At 39.8% G+C, this 25,123-nt stretch overlaps 1 protein-coding gene across 1 annotated transcript in view; it reads left to right on the top strand.

The window, feature by feature from the left end:
• spata17 (spermatogenesis associated 17) overlaps positions 1-6,400 on the top strand; it is a 31,547-nt gene extending 25,147 nt beyond the window's left edge. The window contains exon 10 of the mRNA XM_060879481.1: positions 6,296-6,400. Coding sequence (XP_060735464.1) covers positions 6,296-6,376 — 81 coding nt within the window. The 3' untranslated portion in view covers positions 6,377-6,400. The remainder of the gene's footprint in view (positions 1-6,295) is intronic.
• Positions 6,401-25,123: the final 18,723 nt, after the last annotated feature.

The raw sequence follows: 25,123 nt of genomic DNA, 5'->3' as shown, positions 1-25,123 counted from the left end.
TGTTTCAAAACAATCCATTATTTGTATTAGTCAGAACACAGACACGATCAGTAGTTACCTGGCTTTTTTTTTTTAATCCCGTTACGTCTCGGTTGAACAAGACATTGAAAAACGAGCCGGATTAAAGAGAAGGACCTGCAAGAAGGAGCAACACCGCTTTACATTTCCAAATCATTGTTATGGGGAACGTAGGGAGACGAATGAAAGCACTAAACCCTGGTGAAAGAGCGGGATTTAGAGGAACAGCGTCCACGTTCCAGCATGTGCCGGAATTTAATTGCACAGCCTTTGAGCTCAGTTGATCTGGATAAAAGAGAGTATTAAAAAAATCTGTGGTTGTTATTATTAGTAGTAGTATTAGAATATTAAGGTACGGTATACAGAATGACAGATTTGACAACTTGTACTGTAATTTCCGGACTATTAAGCGCACCTGAATATAAGCCTCACCCACTGAATTTTTTAAAAAAATATTATTTTGAACATAAATAAGCCGCACATGTCGATAAGCCGCAGGTGCCTACAGGTACATTGAAACAAATTAAAGGTAGGGTCTCCGATTTTTGAGAAATGCTTCAGAAAACTGAGTCGGAACAACAAACTAAAAAACAAAACAAATATCAAAACAAACGTGTAGCCAATGAGCAGAAAGGGGCGGGACTTGTCAATATGCGGTGGAGAGAGTGTTCAGTGCGCATGTGTGACATTAGCAGAAAGCGGTTTTAACACTGACATGGAGGATAAAAACAAAGAAAGAAAGCGAAGAAATGCTAACCACTGTTACTAGCAAAACGCGGTTGTAGCTGCGTCTCTACATTACTACGATAGAAAAGAGGTGTTATTTGTGTAGTAACAGCGTTTAGCTCAGGAGTTATTGACTCGGGAAACTCCAATCTGTGAATATGCGGCCAACTTCCTGCTCCTTATTTCTCTTCAGCGCTGGAAAGCTGATCCTATATTAACACGGGTCCTACTCCTTATCGTAAGCCTTTCTTCACTTTCTTTCGGAAAAACTCGAACATGAGCTTGTGTTAGTGAGTTTCTGTCAGTTCTCCTGGTGTCAGCATGGGGTTCCTCTCAGGTTCCTCTCCAGCTTCCTCCCTGTTAGTAGGTGGATCAGATAAGATGCCCTCAGCACACGTTGTCCTGAGTGGGGTGTGGTAGCTTAATGTTTCAGGTGTTGGACTACCGATCAGAAGATTGCAAAGAGCAACCTCAGGTCCACCAAGGTTCACTGCTGGGTCCCTGATGTCTCATCTAGGGTTCATTCCTACTTCACACACAGGGTAGCTGGGATTCTGACAACTCTGGGATCTGTACCTACCGCAAGGATCTGTACCTACTGTGACCAGGATAGAGCAGATACTGTGGAGCAGGAGATACTAAAAGGAAACAGGAAACACGATGGTTATTTTGAACCTGCTTGGAAAAAAAGCAAGTTTTTACACCTAAGAGAGATGCAGTAATTCAATCGCTACTCAATACTCCTGCAGTAGAACATCACCTCGAGGTAGCATAATTAAGAAAAACAAAATATTTAGATATACTGTTGAGATATAAAGTGTCAAACTTTTTAGCAATGTAGATAAAATACGGATGAGTTTATACCTAATATATCTAAGTGTAGACTTTCACATCAATGCTCAAGTACACAGGAGTTCTCGAGCTATAATTAATATGCACAATATGTCAATAGACACTTCTCCCTTCTCTTCTGGTCCCATGTCACTGGCTATCAGACACTCAGACAGTCAGGTCTAACCCTTTGGTGTTAATAATATTACATTAACACGTACTGTATGATTTCTTTTCTTTCTTTTTTTTTGCCATGTTTCAGCAGAGATTTGTGTGTTTTGTTTTTGTTTAGGTTTCTATTCTTGAACCTCTTCTCAGCCTAAAGTTGAGTCTTCACATGGGAGAGATAAATAAATAAAATAAGAAGATAAAATAGGACTTTTGGTATGTGGGATGCATATTTCATCAAGCATCTGAATAAAGTCGAATTATTATGCATTGCCATCTTGGGCTTGGACTGATTACCATATACCATAAAGGGCTTTTTTTTTTATCAGTCTAGCCCTGATTGTTTTTTTGCCTGTAGATATTTTTGCTTGTAGATATCCTGTAAGACTTTCGGCAGAAAAAAATAGAAAGAAACACCATATGAAATGTACTTTTGTTTTCCATCTGAGTTCAAATAAATTTCATATTTGCGGCATGAAAAGGTCCAAAATCAGATTTTGAGGTTTTTTGTTGTTGTTTTTACACCTTTTTATTTACTTTTTTTTTAAAGTGTGTTAATACAATTATCTTACACTCTTCTGTTCTGTAACATAAACGTATTTATAGAAATAAAGCAGAAAGTACATAATTATTTTTTCAGAATAACGGTTCATAGTTTTCCTAGATCAGATGCTTATAAACCCATAAAAAGTCAAAAATAAAAATTTTTGAAAACTCTTTTATATTTTTAAGAACATTCCTGTCAGATGACACAATGCTAAACACATCTGTATTCAGACAGTGTGAACGAAAACATCCATGAACATCTGTGGGCTGTTATTTAATTAATTTACTTTTGAATAAGAAAGTTCATATTTTTTATTTATTTTTTTTTAATTGCTACAGAGAAGCTTCAACTACCACTAATAATAAAATATTTAAAAAATAAAATAACATTATTATGATGATTATTATTATTATTATTAATATTATTATTATAACTAAATTATATTTACCATCTATCTATCTATCTATCTATCTATCTATCTATCTATCTATCTATCTATCTATCTGTCTGTCTGTCTGTCTGTCTCTTAGTTAACTAGTAATAAATGAAATGAGCAAAGCCATTTTAATATATCATGGTTTTAAAGTTTTCAGACACGATACCTTCATTTTATTACACAGTGTCTTTGTTATATTCAGTTTCTCTACACTCACTTAACCCAAGCTAGCACATGTGCTTGATGTGTCCTAATTGTTTTCTCAGTGTCTCAAAATCAACTAGACTAAACACTCATTTGCTATGTCAAACGTCACAGTGTTAAGAGCTGAAGCAGCTTCAGAGGGAACAAAAGGCAGCGGCGTATGAAAGAGTCCTCTGCCTTTTCAGCAGGGAATTACACCATCAGCTTCTGGCTAGCGAACATAATGTAAACTCGTTTCGGCTGCAGGCCGACGAGATGTCAGCGTGTCGGACTGAGGAAAGTGCATTGGATGCATTAGGACTTGACAGGGTCCGTTCTTGAAATAAGTGAAATTAATGGAGCTCTTTTCATGTACGACAAGGCCGCGGCACCCCTTTCACACTGCTTACATTCAGAGAAAAGTCAATACTTTTTTATTACTCGATTCTGACCTACATTCTGCACTACAAGTGCTAGCCCACTAATTGGTTTGAAGAGGAAAAAAAAAACAGAATAGCTCCATGCCAAAGAATGGCAAAGTAAATTATTCAATCTTTTTGTTTCTTTATAATGCCTGCATCTAGGGTAAAGTTGCAATAAATGCTGTGATAAATATGGCTCCAGCAGGAGGGAGAAAAATAAAGTGTTCATATTGAAGCTGTAGTTAAGTGGCTTCAATAATGCCGATGTCTCCTGGCATGTCGTACCCTGTTGTTGGGTTTTAATATTAACCAATGTACACAATAATAATCTAAAAAAAATCACAATAATTATGATGAGTAATGAATAATTCTGGGAATCAGGAACCATTGAGATTACGGTATGTTATTCAAACTCTAAAAAAAAAACCCATGAAAACAGCTGAGTAAATGGGTAGAATATGAGCGTGTGATTATGTATATATCAAATACAAAGTGAAGACTATGAAGCTTTACTCACATTGGTTCCTGACTTTTCAGACCAGCCCCCTTGTCTACACCTCTTCCTTAAGCTGACACGTCGGCACATAACAGTAACTAGCTCTGTGTAATAATGCCTCATTCAAGATGTTACTCTGATTTAATCAAAACAAAGTAAAAAAAAAAATATACCGATTTTTTTTTTGTTTCCCTTTTTTCTCTTCTGAGGGCTGTAAATAAATTGCATTTTCAACAGCATCCACTTGCGTTTCCTTCGTAGTCATTAGTGTCACAACTGAGCAAACGGTGTCTACAAGGACAGCAGTCTGCAGCATTTCCCGAGGCCATGGCACAAAGATGATTGTCACGCTGGCCGACACTGACTGACAGACAAATCGCATGCATGCCTGCAAGAAGGGAAATCGTCAAAGCCCCAGTCTATGACATTAGTTTGTCCTTCGTCGTTTTTTTTTCCTTTAACTCTAAACAAAATATATAATTAAAGTAGCTCCCTTCCCTCGCTCTTTTTCCTGCTTTTCTAACTTGACTCTCCACATTCATTGCTTAGCCCAAACGCTAGCGAGCAGGCAAGCCGTGTCCGAATGGATTCGGACCACCTCTGCCTCTAGGGGGGGTCTGCGAGCGTTAACGCTCGTCTAGTGAAACGGAGAGGAACGCGGCAACTAGGACACTTGTAAAAAGCTGAATCCAGTCCAGCTAAAAATACCTGACACTTTTTTTGCAGAGCTGCAAAAATAGAGGTCAGGATGTATGTGGTGGCTCTGGCATTCATCATTAACAGGCTGACTGAGCTCAGGATAAACTATTAGGATTATGATGAAGAGGGCATGCTACTTACAGCAGCAACTTCTCCATATTAGAGCACAGAGTAAAACAAAGTATTTATGCATAGTGAACTCTCTACTAAAACTAATAAAAAAATTCATTTTTTGAAATAATTATTGCACATAACAATGAGTAAACAATAATAACTCGTTCAGCAATAATAACTCGTTCAGATGGTGCCAGGAGAACAATCTTCTCATGAACGTCAGCAAGACCAAGGAGTTGATAGTGAACTTCAGCACAAAGCAGAAGCGGTCATACCAACCGCTAAACATCAACGGGACTCCAGTGGAGAGAGTGGATAGTTTCTGATACCTGGGTGTTCACATCACACAGGACCTGTCTTGGTCCTGTCACATCAACACCCTGGTGAAGAAGGCCCGGCAGCGTCTGTACCATCTGAGACGCTTAAGGGACTTCAGACTACCCTCTCAGGTGCTAAAAACTTTCTACACCTGCACCACTGAGAGCGTCCTGACGGGTGTCATCACTTCCTGGTTCGGGAACAGCACCATGCAGGACAGGCGAGCCCTCCAGAGGGTGGTGCAATCAGCTGAACGTACCATCCACACCGAGCTCCCTGACCTGCAGGACATCTACAGAACGCAGTGCCGGACCAGGGCCAGGAAGATTGTAAAAGATCTCAGCCATCCAAACAATGGACTCTTTTCTTTGTTGCGTTCAGGGAAACGCTTCTGCTCCCTGAAAGCAAACACAGAGAGGATGAGGTGAAGCTTCTTTCCGCAGGCCATTTGGATCTTAAACCAGGAAACACCCAGGATCTGGATCTAGATCTGGATCTAGGACTGGACCGCTCCCCTTCACTGTTTTTTGCACACCTTTTTTGCACTGACACTTTAACTCTGGACTGTCACTTTAACTCTGGACTGACACTTTAACTCTGGACTGTCACTTTAACTCTGGACTGTCACTTTAACTCTGGACTGTCACTTTAACTCTGGACTGACACTTTAACTCTGGACTTTATACACTTTATACACACCATACTGCACATGGACACTTTAAGGACAATCATTTAAAACCATACGCATTTATGTATATGTATATACATTATTTTTTACTTATATTTTCATATTTTATATAGTTTTTTTTTTTTATATAGTTTATACTTTTTTATTTATCTACCTCCTTTTGGTTATATTTTTTATCCCAAATTGCATTCCTTATGTTTGAATATCGGACAGATGCAAAAAGCATTTCAGTGCATGTCGTACTCTGTATGTATGTGTATGTGACAAATAAAATTTGATTTGATTTGATTTGATTTGGTGTCACCTCTATTTGTCTTTCAACCCGCATTACCTACATCTGTAGACTTTGGCTGCTTCGGCTCCAGACAGCCTTCAAAAAACGACTTGATTACTCAATATCCTACTTTCTTTAATGACATTTAAACATTTGACATTTGCAGAATATTTAATGTGCACTTGCAGAAAAAATAAACCTTTACTGTGAAATAGATAGATAGATAGATAGATAGATAGATAGATAGATAGATAGATAGATAGATAGATAGATAGATAGATAGATTAACTATTTATCTGACTAGATATTAGATTATTTACTGTATATCTCTTGGTAAACAGCTCTCTAATGGCTTCTTCGTCTTCTTTTTTCCAGCCATTCAAGACGGTCTTCACAACATGCCACGTCTTTGACAAGGTTGGACGACTGTACTCTGATGCTGGGAATATTGTTTAGCGGAGTAAATCAATTCAATAAAATGTGTACCATGTTGTTGTTTTTTTGTTTTCATTATATAAGGCATTATATAAAACAAAATATATCCCATGTTGCTGAACTGTGCTATTTTACTATATATCCTGTGATTAGATTTTTTTTATTATTTCCAAAGATATATGATCATTATTCTAATGATGGATTATTCTAATCACATTTATAAAGGATAATTATGTTTGCATGTTATATTAACTCTGTTCTTCCAGTGAATTATTTTTATTTCAGCATATGGAAGATCTGCTTCAATTAAATTTGAACTTAGTGCTTTGAAGTCGTGATTGTAGACTTGACAGCTGTCCATCAGCAGCACAAGTAGGCAGCTACCTTATTGCATGCGTCCAATCTTTCCTCGTCCTGGAACCAAGGCCACTTTCCCCATGCATTTTTGCACTGAACAAAAAATGTCCTTAATTTCATTGAGTGGGAGAAAGGCGAAGTCGGCCAAGTGAGGACTCTGCTACTGAGATTTAATTTCCACAAATAATTTTGAGTGCTTTGTTCTGTTATGGTAGTATGTGTGGTTGTGTGTGTGGTTGTGTGTGTGTGGGGGGTTGTGTCGTTTTCTGTGTGTGTGTGTGTGTATACCCATGTGGTGTGTATCTACGTGAAGCCTGCAGGCGACCATCACCATCATCCCTGTTGATGAATCAGTGGCAGAAGCAGGCGATAATTTGCAGATGCACAAGCTATCTCTTTGATTGCTTTCCGTCTACGGTAGTCCATCACTTCACAATAACTCAAGCCGCAGCTGACTCCTTCCTTAAAAAATGCCGCTTTCCCATCAGAGTGATACGCCGCTTTCCATCAGGCCGATTAGAAAAAAAAGCCCCGGTGACTTATTCTGATAGCTCACTCTTCATACCAAGTCTGATAAACCATGCAAGACCCACATCAGTGAAAACAAGGGCAGGGGATTGTGGGAAAGAGCCGTTTTCAGATGATTCATAATCATTATTCAGCAAAAGGCTCCACATGAGAACATTCATGACATCTAAAGCATCAGTGTTCACTGCAGCCCTGACCAGGATAAAGCTGAGTCTGAATAAATGATTTTTTTCTCTGGTTTAAATAAGACCTCACATCCACCTGGACTATATTTTAGACTACAGGACACAGTGCACAAAAAGTTTCAGATTTATCACTACTCAATACTCACTACTATACTATAGTCCACTAATCTTCTCTTTTAATCAACTGTACTACAGTTAGTCCACTACACTTTTTACATAGTCCACTACACATCAGTTAGTCCACTACACTTCAGTTAGTCCACTACACATCAGTTAATCCACTACACTTCAGTTAGTCCACTACACTTCAGTTAGTCCACTACACTTTTTACATAGTCCACTACACTTCAGTTAGTCCACTACACTTCAGTTAGTCCACTACACCTTTCACATAGTCCACTACACTTTTTACATAGTCCACTACACTTTTTATATAGTCCACTACACTTCAGTTAGTCCACTACACTTCAGTTAATCCACTACACTTCAGTTAGTCCACTACACTTCAGTTAGTCCACTACACCTTTCACATAGTCCACTACACCAGTTAGTCCACTACACTTCAGTTAGTCCACTACAATTTTTACATAGTCCACTACACTTCAGTTAGTCCACTACACTTCAGTTAGTCCACTACACCTTTCACATAGTCCACTACACTTCAGTTAGTCCACTACACTTCAGTTAGTCCACTACACCTTTCACATAGTCCACTACACTTCAGTTAGTCCACTACAGTTAGTCCACTACACTTTTTACATAGTCCACTACACATCAGTTAGTCCACTACACTTTTTACATAGTCCACTACACATCAGTTAATCCACTACACTTCAGTTAGTCCACTACACTTTTTACATAGTCCACTACACATCAGTTAGTCCACTACACTTCAGTTAGTCCACTACACTTCAGTTAGTCCACTACACCTTTCACAGTCCACTACACTTAAGTTAGTCCACTACACTTCAGTTAGTCCACTACACATCAGTTAGTCCACTACACTTCAGTTAGTCCACTACACTTCAGTTAGTCCACTACACTTCAGTTAGTCCACTACACATCAGTTAGTCCACTACACTTCAGTTAGTCCACTACACTTTTTACATAGTCCTCTACACTTCAGTTAGTCCACTACACTTCAGTTAGTCCACTACACTTTTTACATAGTCCACTACACTTCAGTTAGTCCACTACACTTCAGTTAGTCCACTACACTTCAGTTAGTCCACTACACTTTTTACATAGTCCACTACACTTCAGTTAGTCCACTACACTTCAGTTAGTCCACTACACTTCAGTTAGTCCACTACACATCAGTTAGTCCACTACACTTCAGTTAGTCCACTACACTTCAGTTAGTCCACTACACTTCAGTTAGTCCACTACACATCAGTTAGTCCACTACACTTCAGTTAGTCCACTACACTTCAGTTAGTCCACTACACATCAGTTAGTCCACTACACATCAGTTAGTCCACTTCAGTTAGTCCACTACACATCAGTTAGTCCACTACACTTCAGTTAGTCCACTACACATCAGTTAGTCCACTACACATCAGTTAGTCCACTACACATCAGTTAGTCCACTACACTTCAGTTAGTCCACTACACCTTTCACATAGTCCACTACACTTCAGTTAGTCCACTACACTTCAGTTAGTCCACTACACATCAGTTAGTCCACTACACATCAGTTAGTCCACTACACTTCAGTTAGTCCACTACACATCAGTTAGTCCACTACACATCAGTTAGTCCACTACACATCAGTTAGTCCACTACACTTCAGTTAGTCCACTACACTTCAGTTAGTCCACTACACCTTTCACATAGTCCACTACACTTCAGTTAGTCCACTACACTTCTTAGTCCACTATACTTTAGTCAGTCCACTACACTTCAGGTAGTCCACTATACCTCTCAGTTAGTCCACTATGCTTCAGTTAGTCCTCTGCACATCTTAGTCCACTATACTTCTCACTTAGTCCACTATACTTTAGATAGTCCACTACACTATATAGTCCACTACAGTTCTCAGTTAGTCCACTATTCTTCTCACTTAGTCCACTACACTTCTTACATAGTCCACTATACTTCAGTTAGTCCAATACACTTATCACTTAGTCCAATATACTTCAGCTAGTCCACTGCACTTCATAGTCCACTACAGTTCTCAGTTAGTCCACTGTACTGCTCACTTAGTCCACTACACTTCAGTTAGTCCACTAGACTTCACTGTACTTCAGTTAGTCCGCTGTATTTTCTTGGTTAACAGTACACTTCCTGATTGGTATACGTTATGTCTTAGTGTGCCCAGTATACACTTTAGTTAATCCACTAAACTTCTCTTTGGTTCCACAGTACTGAGACTGGACTTCTCAGCAAGCCCCTACTTAGTTTATTCACTCTTCTTCTCAGTTAGCTCATTATATATCTGTTTACTCACTGTACTTCTCACTTAGTCTACAATACTTCACAGAGTTTCTACATCATTCTATAATGACCCCTTATTATCTCTTAAAACATCTCATTGCTTCTGCATCGACGTCCTCATTAGACAGGAGCAATATAAATAAGTCTCACAGTCGAGCCCTGCAGTGTGTTCTTCACAGAGCGTGTGTTGGGTTTGGCTGCAGCTTGAGTGTGGATTTAAGCCAAGGCGTGTGGTGAAAAGTTGCTGCAGTGACGGCAGGAGGTCCTCCGACAGTCCGATGACCATATGCAGTGATAAAATGCTCTAATGAGTGAAGACAGGTACGAGAAATATTGAAGATTAGCATAGCTTTAAAATCAGATCCCTTTTATTGTCATATGGATAGTAGAGTCATTAGGGGAGTAATAATACTAGATATTTCAAATTACCTGGATGACTGAAATCCAATGACATATGAGTCACAGGGCACTCCTTAAAATGGGAGAAAAACTGGTCAGTGTGTTATGCTTAACATGGTGGCTTTTTGTGCTAGTCTAATTTTGCTAAATGTGCCAGATTTCTCAATACATGGTAAGATACATCACATTGAGTAATAGTCAGATGTAGGGGACATTAGTTAAGGACAACCATGCATTAACCTGAAGAAGCCAGAACTATATTTTTTCCATGTCATTTAAGTGTTCAGTTTATTTTTATATCATAATGTCACAATTTAACACTAATTCATAATAACTCAGTCAAGGAAATAGTAGACTGAAAATACCTTCTGATTGCCAAGATACACTAGAAACACTTAGTAGAAGCACTTCCCTAAAAATCCAAATAGACAACAGCATTTATGAGATGTTATTCATGGCTTAAAAGAACTTAATCCTAATTCTAAAGATAATGAATTATTTCTGACTAACAAACTTCCATTAACACAAAATACCCACATGTGGTGTTTAGTCATTTGGACTGTCATTATTCACCAAAAATACAAAATTACATATTAGAACTTTATTGGAAAGTAAAGATTACACAACAGATTCGATTAGCAGCTCTATAAAGAATGAAGACATGAATGTTGATGTATATTGTATACCGATTGTAGTGTTTCTGTCTTTTTGTTATGCTTCATGCTGAAATGTTCTTACATTATGATAACACTGTATCTTAACATAACTATTTATTATAGAAAGTCCTTTAGGCTGAATGTCAAATTTGAAATTTGCACTTGAGTAGCATTTTAAAATCCAGGAATAGCTCCTGCCACACAGCAGTAAAGCTCACCCTTTCTGGCTTCATGAGAAGTCAGAAGTGCTGATCATGTGGGTCAGTGTAGTGCTGTTGGTCAGAGTGATCAGTCAGTGAGGGGGGTCTTCCTCCTCCTACTCCCAAACCCAGCTAACGGACTTGAGCACTGGGGAGAGAGGTGGGTCGGAGGGCTGACAGTGAAGTGATGGGCTGTCTGAGCTCACTGCTGGGTCACAGCAGGATGTGTCAGAGTAGCTGGCTTGCCTCCTACCTGTCTGTCTGCTCTGTCCATCTTCTCTCTCAGACCGGACTAGCAACTCTCACACTCTCTCAGACTGCATGCAAAAATTACAAATGGCTAAGCTCAACTAGTCTTACATAGTCGTATCTTTTATTAAAGCACACCAAAAGTCTCTGTTGCAATAAAAAGTTCTTTTCTAATCATATCAGATACTGGGGAGTATGTAATATGAGAATAAGACAGGTTTTCTATTTTCTGTACTTTGTTTTTGTTGAAAGTAAATAGGGTCCTGTTTTTTTTTTTTAATTATTGTCTTGAAATTACTCAAAGATTTACTGGAATATGAACTAAATAACTTTTAGGATCTTAAAAAAATTCAATAATTCCACTGTATAATGGTTTTTCCCAGCAGCCACTGCAATTTTAATAGGAGCTGTTATTGTTATTATATTAATGGTGTCAGTGAACATAATTGAAATCCGATGAATTATGTTATTTATTATTATGATTTATTAATGTTATTAATCTTTAGTAACTTCTTTATTGTGGTCATGGTCTCAGGGGATTCAGAGAATGTACCTGGGCATAAGGTGGGAGAGTTTACCCCAGCTTGTACACTGGTCACAGGGCACCGAAAACACACACATGCATTTACTTTTCACTGTGTGTGTTATTGGACAGTGAGTGGGAGGAAACCGGAGAACTCTGCAGAAAGATACACTAACACAGGGAAAACATGTGACAGACAGTAACCTGAGCCGAGAATCTAACCCAGGACCCAGGTGGAAATTCTGCATATTGTACAATTATCTGATAAATCCTCAAACTAAATCCTCAAGATTCAGAATTCAGGATTTTATTTGTACAGTATACAGTGTACAAGAAATAATTAGGAACTCACAGTTATCCTGAGATATTATTCAAATACGCTGTGAGAGCCAGGGTTGAGCCTCACACTCACACTCTACCTAATAAAACGTCCGAAAGATGCTTTATCCTGAAGATGAAAATGACATTCTCCCTTTAATTACAGTAGTCTTAAAGGTTGCACAACCATTTCATACACAGCACATGCGATAATATAATCTATGAACTCCAAAACAACATCCTTTTATTTTTACCATCATGAACATTTATGTAAAAAAGAATATTTAAATTTTTAATCCTCTGATATCAATCTAATCTTATCGTTCCCTACCGACTACATGAAATGGCCCTCGTTCGACACGAACGATTTGTATTAAAATGAACAGATAGGAAATTGTCTCCATTGTTCCATAAGCAGAGCATGAACTGAGTAAATAGCAAGCTTAATGTGCTTGTAGGAGCCCTATTCGGATTGTCTGGAACATAGAAGGAGAGCTGCAATGAGGGTAGTGCCAGATGCTATGCCAGATGTGTAGCCCAGCTCACTTGGGTGACTCCATAATTACATTTCTCATGCAGATCGGAGCAGGCAGTTTCAATTGCCACACTGAATGCAGAAGGCCTCAGCTCCTGTGTCTTTCCCTTGACTAATTCATGATTTGGTGGCAGTTGTGGATGAGGAATTCCATTTAATGATCACCTTTTTCACCAATACACTTTCCCTGAAAGCCCATGTTATAATGAGCAGGTTCTAATGTTCTGTCAGCCTCGGGCAATCATAGTGTATATTACAGATATTTTTATTCAGGCTTTTAACATTAGGACTTTGCATCAAAGTGGAAAAAGGACGTTTTTTTAAGCTCCAAACATCTCTATATCTCAGACGATGAACGAAATTCAACGGCAGTGATGAATACCAATCAGAACAGGAGGCGACAAGCATTTGTTCTGTGTAGCGCATGAGAAAGAGACAGGTGTCTCTCTTCAAAAGTCGTATTGGCAGGTGTGTGCCTCGGGCACTCATCAACCACCCGAATGACAAGGCAGTATTGATAGACAGGATGTGCTGACATTTAAAAACACAGACAGATTGAGAACCTGTAATTATGTTCAACGTTTATAGAACATATCAACCAAAAACGAGACACAGACAGAATAAAGATGAATCTGTCTAATGTAGGATGCATCTATCTTTCTCTCTAGTAATTTCATGACATCCTGGTATTTACTGTGGTCAGGACGTGTCAACTGGCCAGGACAGCCAATCTGACGGGGCAAATAATTGAGATGATGACAATGAATGTTGGAGGAAGGTGCCAGCTGCTGCCCTCCCTTAGTGACCCTTGGTCCTGACGGGAGCCCTGGGTTCTGGCAGGGTGGACAGGTACAGCTCAGTGTGTGGGCTCATGCCCCTGCCTGGCTTCACTCAGAGAGTCTAAATCAATCAGCCAAGCTGTCAAAAGCTAACCCACACAGACAGAGGAGGGCAGCAAGAGGCAGAGGGAGCTGTTCCCACTGGGAGTCCAACACTGAGAGCCAACAGCATGCATTACCAGCTTCGACCTCTATCCCTATCTCAATCAACCCCTTTCCCCACTTTTGTCTGCTTTGTGTTTAACGTTATCAAGGCATAACATAACATATCTGGGATACTTGATATATCCCAATATATGTAAATCCAGATAAGTGTAACAAGCAAGTTTTAATATAATGCACTGTGTTCCATAAAGGCAAGAGAAAATACCCATTATGGTAATAAAGATCTATGACCTTTCCTGCTCCAGCTGCAGACACACACATGCACACTGATGCATCCTGCCTAACTGTGTCTTGTATCACCTCAGGAAACTTGTGGCTATTTTTCTGGCGGGGGCTCGGAGAAAGAGAGAATGCAAATGAGTGCAGACAGCTGGTGCCTTCCTGGTGGCGAGAAGTGATGGAGGGCCTGGAGGCCTCACTCATCAGCCCCTCGTCTTGCCTCCTCCTTTCAGACAGAAACCCACCGGGGAGAAGGTGGGGAAGCTGCTCCAACAGCGGGACCAGATGGTCCGAAAGGTAAAAAGCACAGCTCATTCGGTTAGCACAACGCTATTGGTCACCTGGGTGAGGCTCTTAATGCCTTCATGGCCCACAGGCTTTTCAAAGAGTTTGAACAGCTCCACCATCTAGCTGACACCATGTGTGAGCAAGAGAAGAAGCGCTTCCAGTCAATCTCACACACGCACTTGTGTTTGGACGTTCAGTACTCCAAAGAAAATAGCATAACTGTACAATTCAAATGTGAACTGATGTCATCCTCTGTGTTCAGTAAGGACAAATACATATTATTTACACAGTAATAGAACAACCCAATACAAACTCACAGACATACTAACTAATGTATTTACATACTAACACACCAATGCTGGTAAAAAAAAGAAAACTATACTGTATGAAAGGGCCTTGCTTGTGGTGTGAGAAGGCATTCCGTAATGGTAAAAGAAATCATTCTATAAAGAAACATGGATATAAAATGTTAATTAGTTGACCCTGTCTGAAATTAAAGGGATATATGATGTCTGGTTGACCTTTGACCTTTCATCAGTAATTGACATATTTCTTTTGGAGAAAAATTCACAACCCAGCACTGATCCCACAGGAAACTGGGAACCGCTGTCAGGTATCACACAGCAGGGAGGTGAGGAGTCACCTGTCCACCAACCAGCCACTGAGAGAGTTGACAAGACATCTCACAAATGTCTCTATCTCTTTCTCCCAGTCATTCACTCAGTCACTCCCTCTCTTCACTGTTTGACATCTGCCAGCTAGGCAAGAACCCCTATGTCTCCCCCCCTACAAACAAGCCTTCATTTACAAACACAGCCCCCTGTCCGCATCTCCAGCTCATCAACATTTAGATATAGTCATCATTTACTGGGCCAGCCCTGTCAGCTAACATATGGATGTCAGGTGCAGTCTCTGCCAGAGCTGGAGTCAGGACGGTATGTGTGTGTGTGTGTGTGTGTGGGTGTGTGTGTTTGTGTGTGTGTGAGAGAGAGAGAAAGGAAAGAGAGAGAGAGAGAGAGAGAGAGAGAGAGAGAGAGAGAGAGAGAGAGGGAAAGAGAGAGAGAGAGAGAGAGAGAGAGAGAGAGAGAGAGAGAGAGAGAGAGAGAGAGAGGGGGAAAGGAGAGAGAGAGAGGGAAAGGAAAGAGAGAGAGAGAGAGAGAGAGAGAGAGAGAGAGAGAGAGAGAGAGAGAGAGAGGGAAAGGAAAGAGAGAGGGAAAGGAGAGAGAGAGAGGGAAAGGAAAGAGAGAGAGAGAGAGAGAGAGAGAGAGAGAGAGAGAGAGAGAGAGAGAGAGAGAGAGAGAAAGGACAGAGAGAGGGGGGAAGGAAAGAGAGAGACAGAGAGAGAGAGAGAGAGAGAGAGAGAGAGAGAGAGACAGAGAGAGAGAGAGGGAAAGGAAAGAGAGAGAGAGAGAGAGAGAGAGAAATAGAGAGAAATATATGGAGAAAGAAGGAGAGGTATAGGGGAACTTTACTCTCTTATGTAAAAAATTCAGGAAGGTATACTTTCTGGTGACTACATAGTGGACAGGGAACAGGGGAAGACAGAGAATAGAGAGAGTGAGAGAGGTAGCCAGAGTAGATTAGCCCTAAGATTCACAAGAGAACTGCCACAGGTCCCCTAGCCGCCTACTGATATATCAAAAACTGATGGAAAGACACAGTTCAATTTGTCTGACTTTCATAAAAGATAATTAAGCTGTCAGTCTCCACACTTCAACAACTTTATTAGATCGGAAGTGGAGCGTAGGTCGGTACAAAGGGGGAGCCAATCAGGATGGGTCCTGATCAGAAACCCCTCCAGCGTCTACCTCTCTCTTTTTACTTCCTATACTCCCCACTACTAAGTACATGTCAAAATATCAATGGATCATAGACATGTGTTTGCAATAAACACAAGTGACATCTTACAGTAATGGCTTATGTTAAACAGTGCATGTTTCTTGAACGGGGGGCTTGACACCATTTAACATAACATGAAAAACTCACAGAGAGAGCAAATCAATTTAGTGCCACTGAACCATGGAGTGGTCTCAAAAAGACCTTTTCTTAAAATAATGCAATGGTATCTTAAATTGAGGTTAAGGGGTTAGCCTGTCATTACGAGTCTATGCTCATACAAGAATCAAATTTTCATATGCAGAGGTTCAGGAATGAGCTTGAGAAGGTCGATTATAGCCAAGAATTCCACTGAGGAGTGTGACACAAGGACTACTGACCTAGCTGCGATTCTGGCCTCATTAGGAATATGTACTGCTTCCACTAGCACACACTTAAATGAACACTTTCAGTCTTCCACTTAAGAGGCCATCACAGGAGCCGAAACTTTAAAAGCATGATAGAAGCAGACAAGTGCTGCAACTTTTACCATTACTAATCACTAAAGTGTCAAATTCCAGAGCAGGTTAAAAATGTGCATAGTCTGCATGGTATGCCTTATTAACTGACACTACTGTAGTGCAAACAGTAAAAATTTTAAAGAGCCACGCATTTAACGAGTATGTTAAACACTCAGGTTCCAACAGATGTATCCCTCATAATTACCAGGGGAAACGGTATAATCTCCTGTAAGTGAGTGTGCCGTCTGACTCTTTCAAGCACACACACATTACTGCAGTTCACTGTGAGAACTGGGCCAGGTGCGAGACCTCCTTGTTTGGTGTCCAGGATTCTTCATGCCGAGTACGAGAATCTCCTGACCCTCTGATGGTATGAATATTCAAATGCTCTCTCATCTCTATGGCTGAAGGTGAAGGGGGGCTTGTTGAAGACATTTCCTCCAACAGATGGACCACAAGGACCCATCTGCTGGCAAGACAAGCAAACGTTCAATGATGCATCACAAAATGATTTAGCTTTCAAGTATCCTCGGCAAGTAGTTAGCAATGATTGTCGCAGTAGCGCCATGTGCAAACACTCTATTTTAGATATGATCTATTGCTACCATAAACAAGGGAGCTTTTCTTAAAGAGCCAGTGTCTTGTTTATAAAGGCAGGAAATGAGAATCTACAATTCAAAACAAAACAGTGAGATCCACGCCATTGCCTCACCATCTAGTGCTGACCACAAGATGAACATTTGTCATGCGATCATGCTGATTCAGATCTATCAATTCCTTTGGGATTCTGGAACTTTGGTGTTATTTAAGGCTCTTTTTTTGTACCTCCAATGTTGTCAAATTCAGTATGGCAACAGTGACATCTTGATAATGTGGCGGACGAATGTAAGGGAAAAACATATCCAAGAACCAATCAGCAGTGCTGAAAGGCTCTCAGAGCAGCTGTTTACCTATAGACTTGTCCATTTTGCTTTCTTCTATGATTCCAGGATTTAGGAAGAACTTATGCAAGAACTTATGATGTACATGTTAGTGTTTACAAATGTAGTTGGAGGTTTGTGAAATGTAAATTAATCATAACATTTCTAACCAAATAAACTAGTTAGATGCAGTAACATTAGCAGAGGACAAAATGTGCGTGTATTATAAATACAATAAAATATAACCAATAGCGTTGATCTAAACATCATTCGATATATTTAAATAGGAAGCCTTGTCAGGTGACAGCTCTGAGGTCCAGATATGATTTCATCCTCCAAATTTAGCTGATGTGTGTAAAAGAATGAATGAATGAATGAATGAATGAATGAATGAATGAAAAGTATAGTTCATGCCAATGTTCATTTCATACCCAAGTGTACAGGAATGTATGCAAGTGTGACAGTTTGCTCAAGGGCAAATGCTTATAAAACTAACCATAGAATGTAAATGAACTTTTTTCCTACCCTGAAGAAAGAAGCATCCACTCTTAGCCCGCTACCGTGTTGATGGAGTGCTGAATCTTATTATGTATCTAATACAATAACTGCCGTGTCGTTCTGGAGGGGTAACAGCAAAACCAGATTAGTCTTATTACTTTATTATGCACCACATGCCACAACTCAGAGTGGACAATTGCATTAAACAACAGATGAGATCGCAGACAGAGAAGGCAACGTGCCCCTCAAAACCATTTAATTGATTCTACGTGTAATTAGCAAGGACAGATTTGGGATATCTACAACCACCTTTTTGTAAACTCAGACGTCTCGAGCGGCCTCCTGTTTTTGGGGAGAGGACCATGGCGGTGGTCAGGACAAAAGGGAGAGAGGTGTATGTCATTGTCTGAGTGAGTAGATGGAGAAGGGATTAATTACTGTGACCCTGTTGTGCAGTTTTGTTTTGTGTTGTGCTACTTGGCTTGCCACCCGGTTTCTCATTACTGCACCTCTCGCTGAGTAACTCAGGCACTGAACTCATCATCTCATTTACAACCACTTTGTGAAGTCTAAAAGTTTGAGAACTTCTGGTGCTCCATAGGCATCAAATGACTAGTTTACACCGAGAGTGGAATGTAGGAGAGGAATACGATTAACACGTTTAGAGGATCCCAGGTATGGAGAGTCGTGTATGATTTATTACAGTGTCAATAAGTATCAGAACTGTCCTTCTGACCGTGAGGAGTAGATTACCCATCTATTGCCTCTTCAGTGTTACATATGTTAATAGAAATACTAAGCATATCATATCAGAATATATTATTAACTACACAATGATGATTGTAGTCTGCAAAATGGCTAAATTCCAGTCATACCTTTTGCTGCTCACTGCTTTATATTATTTTATAAGTGTACAATTTTATATAAAATAAATCATTTATCACAATTTAATCGATCATATAGATTAACTGTCAAATGATTTCATGTAACTTAGCACAGGAATATTCATATCAAATATTCATGATGTTAGATGAGGTAACTATGATACACACACACACACACACACACATATATGACAAGAGAATTGTACGGATTTGTTTCATGGCTCATCTAACTGTCAGCACTCCTTCAGTAGCAGGGACTGGTGATGATATTGTGTGTGACATCTCACCTTGACCGCTGTTACCTCAGTGTTCTTTTCCAGCCTGGCACCAACACTGTTCTCTACCACTACAACAGCCATGACCTTGATTCCCCACTCTCTCTCTTTTACTCTTTCTCTCTCTCTCTCTCTCTCTCTCCCTCTCTCTCTCTCTCTCTCTCTCTCTCTCTGTCTCTCTCTCTCCCTCTCTCTGTCTCTCTCTCACTTCCTCACAGCTTTCCTCAAAGTGACAGGCTCTTGGTGGCCATGGGCTGCTAACTTCACACACTTGTGATGGCCTGGCAGTTTAAGGATGCTCTCTGTCAGTCACTGGTCAAGTCTCCTGGTGGCTAAAAAACATAGTGTTATTTTCTCTCTTTTCCTTTAGTTTCATATGTAATTTTAGCAAAGCTATGAAATCATTTAATAACTGATTTCGTTGCTGTAATGATAACACGCTACGGACCAAGGTAAGCAAAACACAAGGTAAGCAAAACAGAGTGGATGTTAATTGAAGTCAGTGAACATAAATCAGAAGTGATGATAGCACAAAGCATCAAAATGTTGCAGCACACACAAACGCACACACAGGGGATATCACAGGAATCCGAGTAAATGAATCCTCAACTTGAGGAAGTAGATCTTGGAGCCAATCCAGACGCTCCGGAAGCGAGGACGGAGAAAGGGTAGAGGATTTTAATAGCCAGATAGATTTTAATAGCCAGAAGACAAACGGGGGAGTCTGGAGTTTGAATGACTGTAGAGAAAACCACGTTAGTACATACGAGACCAGACCACGAGTGAGTGACTGAGGGTGGAATTTATAGTGTGTAGTGATTGGTAAATGAGGAGTAGGTGGTGCTGATTAGTACTCAGGTGAGTGTGATTACTGGTGAGTGAGGGAAGGACCTGGTGACTCCGTGACAACTCTTACTATTAATTACATTTGCAGCATTTGGCAGACGCCCTTATCCAGAGCAACTTGCATCATCTCATTTTTATACATCTGAGGGTTAAGGGCCTTGCTCAGGGGCCCAACAGTGGCAGCTTGGTGGACCTGGGATCAAACTCACAACCTTCCGATTGGTAGTCCAACACCTTAACCACCAGGCTACCACATGCCCCTAATTCTATGAGCTGTTGAAATTCATGAGATTTTATGACTTCATCCACATTCCCCAGTAGACAAATTCTGCTATAGCAAAGGTCAGAGACCTGTCACTTTTCAGTAGGCCGCTTCACAGCCATTCAGTGTAATTGCCTCCACAACAGGAAAGTCTTACCTCTGAAAGATGGCAGCTTGTGTTATAGCATCCCGTACCCTTCTGCACACTTCCTCCTCCACTTATTTGATTATGTTTATGCTGACTTTCCATTTCTTGCAGCATATACATTTATTGGCCTGAACAGAAGTCAAGATGTCACGATCATGGTCCTCCAGGCTTTTTCTATCACATCAATTAGATGTTCAGCCAAGGAATCTATGTTTTTTTCATGTTCTGTGTTTTCTTGTACCATTCAAAGCCCTTAGTTATGAATAATTAGATCTGTTCGACAAAGGAAACCACTATTCGAGTGAAAAAACTGGACTTCAGACTTTACATGGGCTAAAACCACTCCTTTTTATTATTATTATTAGTTCTGCCTGAAAAACAACCCTTGGCAGGCATCAAAGTGACTGCATGGGAAGGTGCAGAGAGTGCATGAGAGAAGGGCCTGTGGTGCTTTAAAAATAAAGTTGGAAAGCGCTTTGGTCAAGGCGGAGAGAGAAAGAGTAATTCAAATGGTTGCGCTAATGACCGGAGGAGGAGCAGCACAGCAGTTGTTTCCCTGATACGATGGCAGGTCATTGCGACAGATGTTCCCAACATATGTGGAGAATTAATTACCCACTAGTAAACAAAATCTGTGATGCAGAGAGTCGTTTTGTCCAAATTTCTTTCGTTTCGCTGTTATTAGGGGCATAATTTTTCTTGATCAGCCAGCCCTACTCAAATGCTAGAGCCCAGTAATGGAACAGCCACATGAGGCCAGAAGGGTGTTTAATTGGCAGAGCTGATTGTCAGCCTGCACAATGTGAAAGCCATTGATTTTATAATTGGTTGATTGAAGCACTGGGGTCCCAGAGCACGTTTTCCCCTACTTTTCCTCCTAACGGGCTGGGATGCCAGGACTGTTTTCACAGAGAAAAGAAACCTTGGCAGGGGAAAAACACACAGAGTGCATATTGGTCTAGAGTGAGTTAGTGAGTAAAATAATCTGAAATAATAGAAAAGTGCTAGTTTGTAGCAAAGTCATCAAGCGAAAGAGCACAACGTCTCTTTTATGAAACATCACAGAGAACTGAGGACAATTAAGTATTTCTTTTATTCAGCATATTTCTTAATGTCATTACATTTGGTTGCGTAATGTGATAAAGTGAGCACTGACTCGATAGAAAGGACGGCGACATCCATTAACCGAGCAAGCTGAATCTCAAGAAGCTAAAACGAAAATCAATTCATAAATAAGGAATGACATTGTCCCTCCGAACAATGCAGAAAATTGCAGCTGGTATTTAGAAGTCTCTCAACATCAACAAATATCGATTTCTCCATCACCTTATTCACACCCTCAATTTAATATTAGATTAAGCTAAAGAAATACTTCTCAAGGTGAATTATGCATTCCTGCACAAATCCTAATCAGATTAAATAAACCGATCGATTCGTATCACTTACATCTGACTGAAGTATAGCGGCATGTAGGACATATGGTTTGGGAAACTCTTCATTGTAATTAATATTTTGTGAATAGAATAGAATGTATAAAATATTTGATGATTCATTATACAATTACTGTTCAGTGAATAAGACTGAGTTGATGTTGTTTAAAAAAAAAAAAACATTGCTTTCAATCAAAGAACCAAATCAATATCAATTCACATTAAAAACACAATGAGCTGCACAAATATATCAAATCATTGCCATTACTCAGTTAGATGAGGTCGGTATATGTTACTACTTTAATCAAGACTGGCAGGCTGATTAAGCTGATGGCTAACTCTAGGAGCACGGAGGGACTCAACCCTGACATATTCACCATATCCAATTCAACAGCAGAGCTTCAGCTCCGATCTTCCTGAGAGTGGAGCTCTAGTGAAGTGTAACTAAACTCTGGGAAATGAAGTTGTTAGCTAAAATGAGCTAAGCTCCGAGGCTGTGACTAAAGCTGCATGTGATTGCTTCAGGGGGTGAAAAACACTTATTACTTCATTACATCCATAACGTATTGATTTCCTGCCACGATAACATGTCAGTTGGAGTTAGGTATCGCTTTGAGGAAAATATGGCTGTCTGACATTATTGTCCAGTCTTTAATAAAATGTCTAGCTATCACACTGTGCACAGAAGGGGCTCAAATACAGGCATTCCTGTACTAGAAATAAAATTTCATTTAGAGTAATGTATTCATTTTATTTTATTAATTACAATATTTTTCATATATTTGGTTTGAAAAAAAGAATTGTGACTGTAAATAGTTTAGAAGACAACAGCAAGACAAAAGCAGAATAATATCATATAAAATGAGGCATAGTAAATCATTTTCATTTAAAAGTATCATATATTATATTATAATGTCTTTGTTTGCTGCAGCATTACCATTTTCTTTCAGTGGAACTAAGGGGCCCAAACCTGTGTCATTATTGTCCCAAAGCAAGTGCACAAATCCAGGTTCATAACCTTGGTTCACCAAGGTTTATATGGAAATACTCGATTGGCCCGAGCCCTGATCTCAACCCCACTTGGAACACTTTTGATGAATTGGAACACCTACTGTGCACCTTCTTACTTGACATCAGTGCCTGACCTTACTAATACTCCTGTGGTTGAATGGGCTTCCCAACAAAATATTGGAAGAGATTGTGTTAATGTTTATGGAATGGGCATCCACATACTTCTGGGAAAAATGGTGGCAAGGGGACAAAGTGGCACATTGCTGCCTCACAGCCCCAAGGTCTCTGCTACTGTATGGTCCTCCTGGTTCTCTAGTTTCCCACTTTCCAAAAATGTGCAGGTAGGTGGACTGACAAGGCTAAACAACAACGGATGAATGAATGGGGCACTGATCTGGTCTGGCGTTCCGGTTCGAGTAAATTCTATCACCTTGTGTTACCAGTGTTACCCTAAATTATCTCCAGATCCACTGTAACCCTGACCAGGATAAAGCAGGTAGTAAAGATGACAGACTGAAAAGGATTACATGGAGAATCTATCTGATTATGCAGACTGAGTAAATACTAATTTGGTTGTAAATAAAAAAGGTATTATTGGCATTCAATCATTTTAAAGTCAAAACTGCAAAAAGCTTCATGATAAATTTCAGCTTGTGCTTTCCCAATCCTTGTTTTCCTACACAATCAATTACCCCCACACAACCAACCCCTTGTTGTCTGCCTCTCGAATTTCAGATCATGGGATGTAAATCTCTGACAAGGGTATCTATATATAATATTAATGTGCATTGTGGAGGATTTCCCATGAACACTGCCAAACCCAGCTAACCCATCCTCCCTGGCCCTCTTCTGAGTTCTCAGACCCAGGATGGATGGAGCATCATTAGGCAAAGGAGCCTGGCCATTCTCTGCAGAAATGGCCAAGCTGGAGGTACCCATCAATCTACCCACAGATACCATCAGTGCAGTAAGGTACAGAGGGCTGCATGTTGGTGCTCAGGGAATCACTGAGCCAAACACGGGCCAATCTCATCTACAGGCATCCTGTAGGGATGGAGGGTGGGGGTGGATATTCTCACTCGCTTACACACCTGACTTCTAACTTATTTACGAAAGGAAACAGTCACCAAGGAGAAAATGTACAAGGAAGGAGAAAACAAAAATGTTTTCATTTATTCCAGGGGTGCCCAAACTTATCCGAAAAAAGTTTTCCTTTCACATGAGTCTATTGAAAAGCAAGATCAACCGAACAAACTGGTGGAATCAGGTGTAGCTTATCTCTCGCTTTATTGCAATTAGTTAAGGCCAGGCTCCGTTATTGTTTTCATAAGTCCACTTGAATTACTCTTAATTAATGAGAAGACATCTTTTTCTAACTCCAAAACAATTCCAGATGTCACATTCATGTACATCCATTCATGTACACCTGCAATGGACTGGTGTGTGTGTTCCCTGCTTGCCCCAGTGTTCCCAGGAAAGGCTCAACCCCATCTCAACCTTTACCAGGATACACAGGATAAACTTGCTAGCACTAAGCGTGCACATCGGTGATGCTTTCCATCAAATAATGTGAGATCCTTGTAAACTATATTATTAGGTGGAAGGACATACATTTGTTTCGAAGATAATAGCTTGTGGAGCACAAAGCCTGATGTGAAAGGATTTGATTTAATTGATTGAATTGTTTGTTATGCTAATACTAATAGAAGAAAGACAGCAGGATATTTGAATCAAAGGGAAGGGTGTTGAGTAGGACTTGAATTAGAAAATGGAGCAATGTTGTGGAATGCATGTTAGGTTATTGGTAATCAATCGGAATAGAGCGGCGATTGAAAAACTGTCTGTCATGCAGTTTGGAGAAACAATTTGAAAATAATGGCAAGAAAAAGGAGGCAAAAAAGAGTGTGACAGAGTCAATACAGAAAGACAGCTGCAGGACAGATGTTAGATGTGCTTTGTGTGATTATCTAGCTGGATGTGACACTGTGCATTGTGAGCAGTTGAATGCACATTGAAAGAGAAATACGCTCAAAGTCAATAATGCAATGACCGAGCAAAGGCATATAAAAACTTAAAACAAGACAAGTTTTTTATGATCAGAGGCACAGTTAATAGGAAACATATATTACATTCTAATAATAATAATAATAATAATAATAATAATAATAATAATAATAATAATAATAGTATTACATCATAAAAACAAAACAACAGTGATGATTTTATTTAAAATTTGTTTGCAGCAAGAATCTGTGATTTTT

The sequence above is a fragment of the Tachysurus vachellii genome, chromosome 10 (assembly GCF_030014155.1).
Source record: "Tachysurus vachellii isolate PV-2020 chromosome 10, HZAU_Pvac_v1, whole genome shotgun sequence".
NCBI classification, from domain to species: Eukaryota; Metazoa; Chordata; class Actinopteri; order Siluriformes; family Bagridae; genus Tachysurus; species Tachysurus vachellii.
The sequence above is the reverse complement of the archived record's forward strand: the minus strand, read 5'-3'. Positions and strand labels throughout refer to the sequence as shown.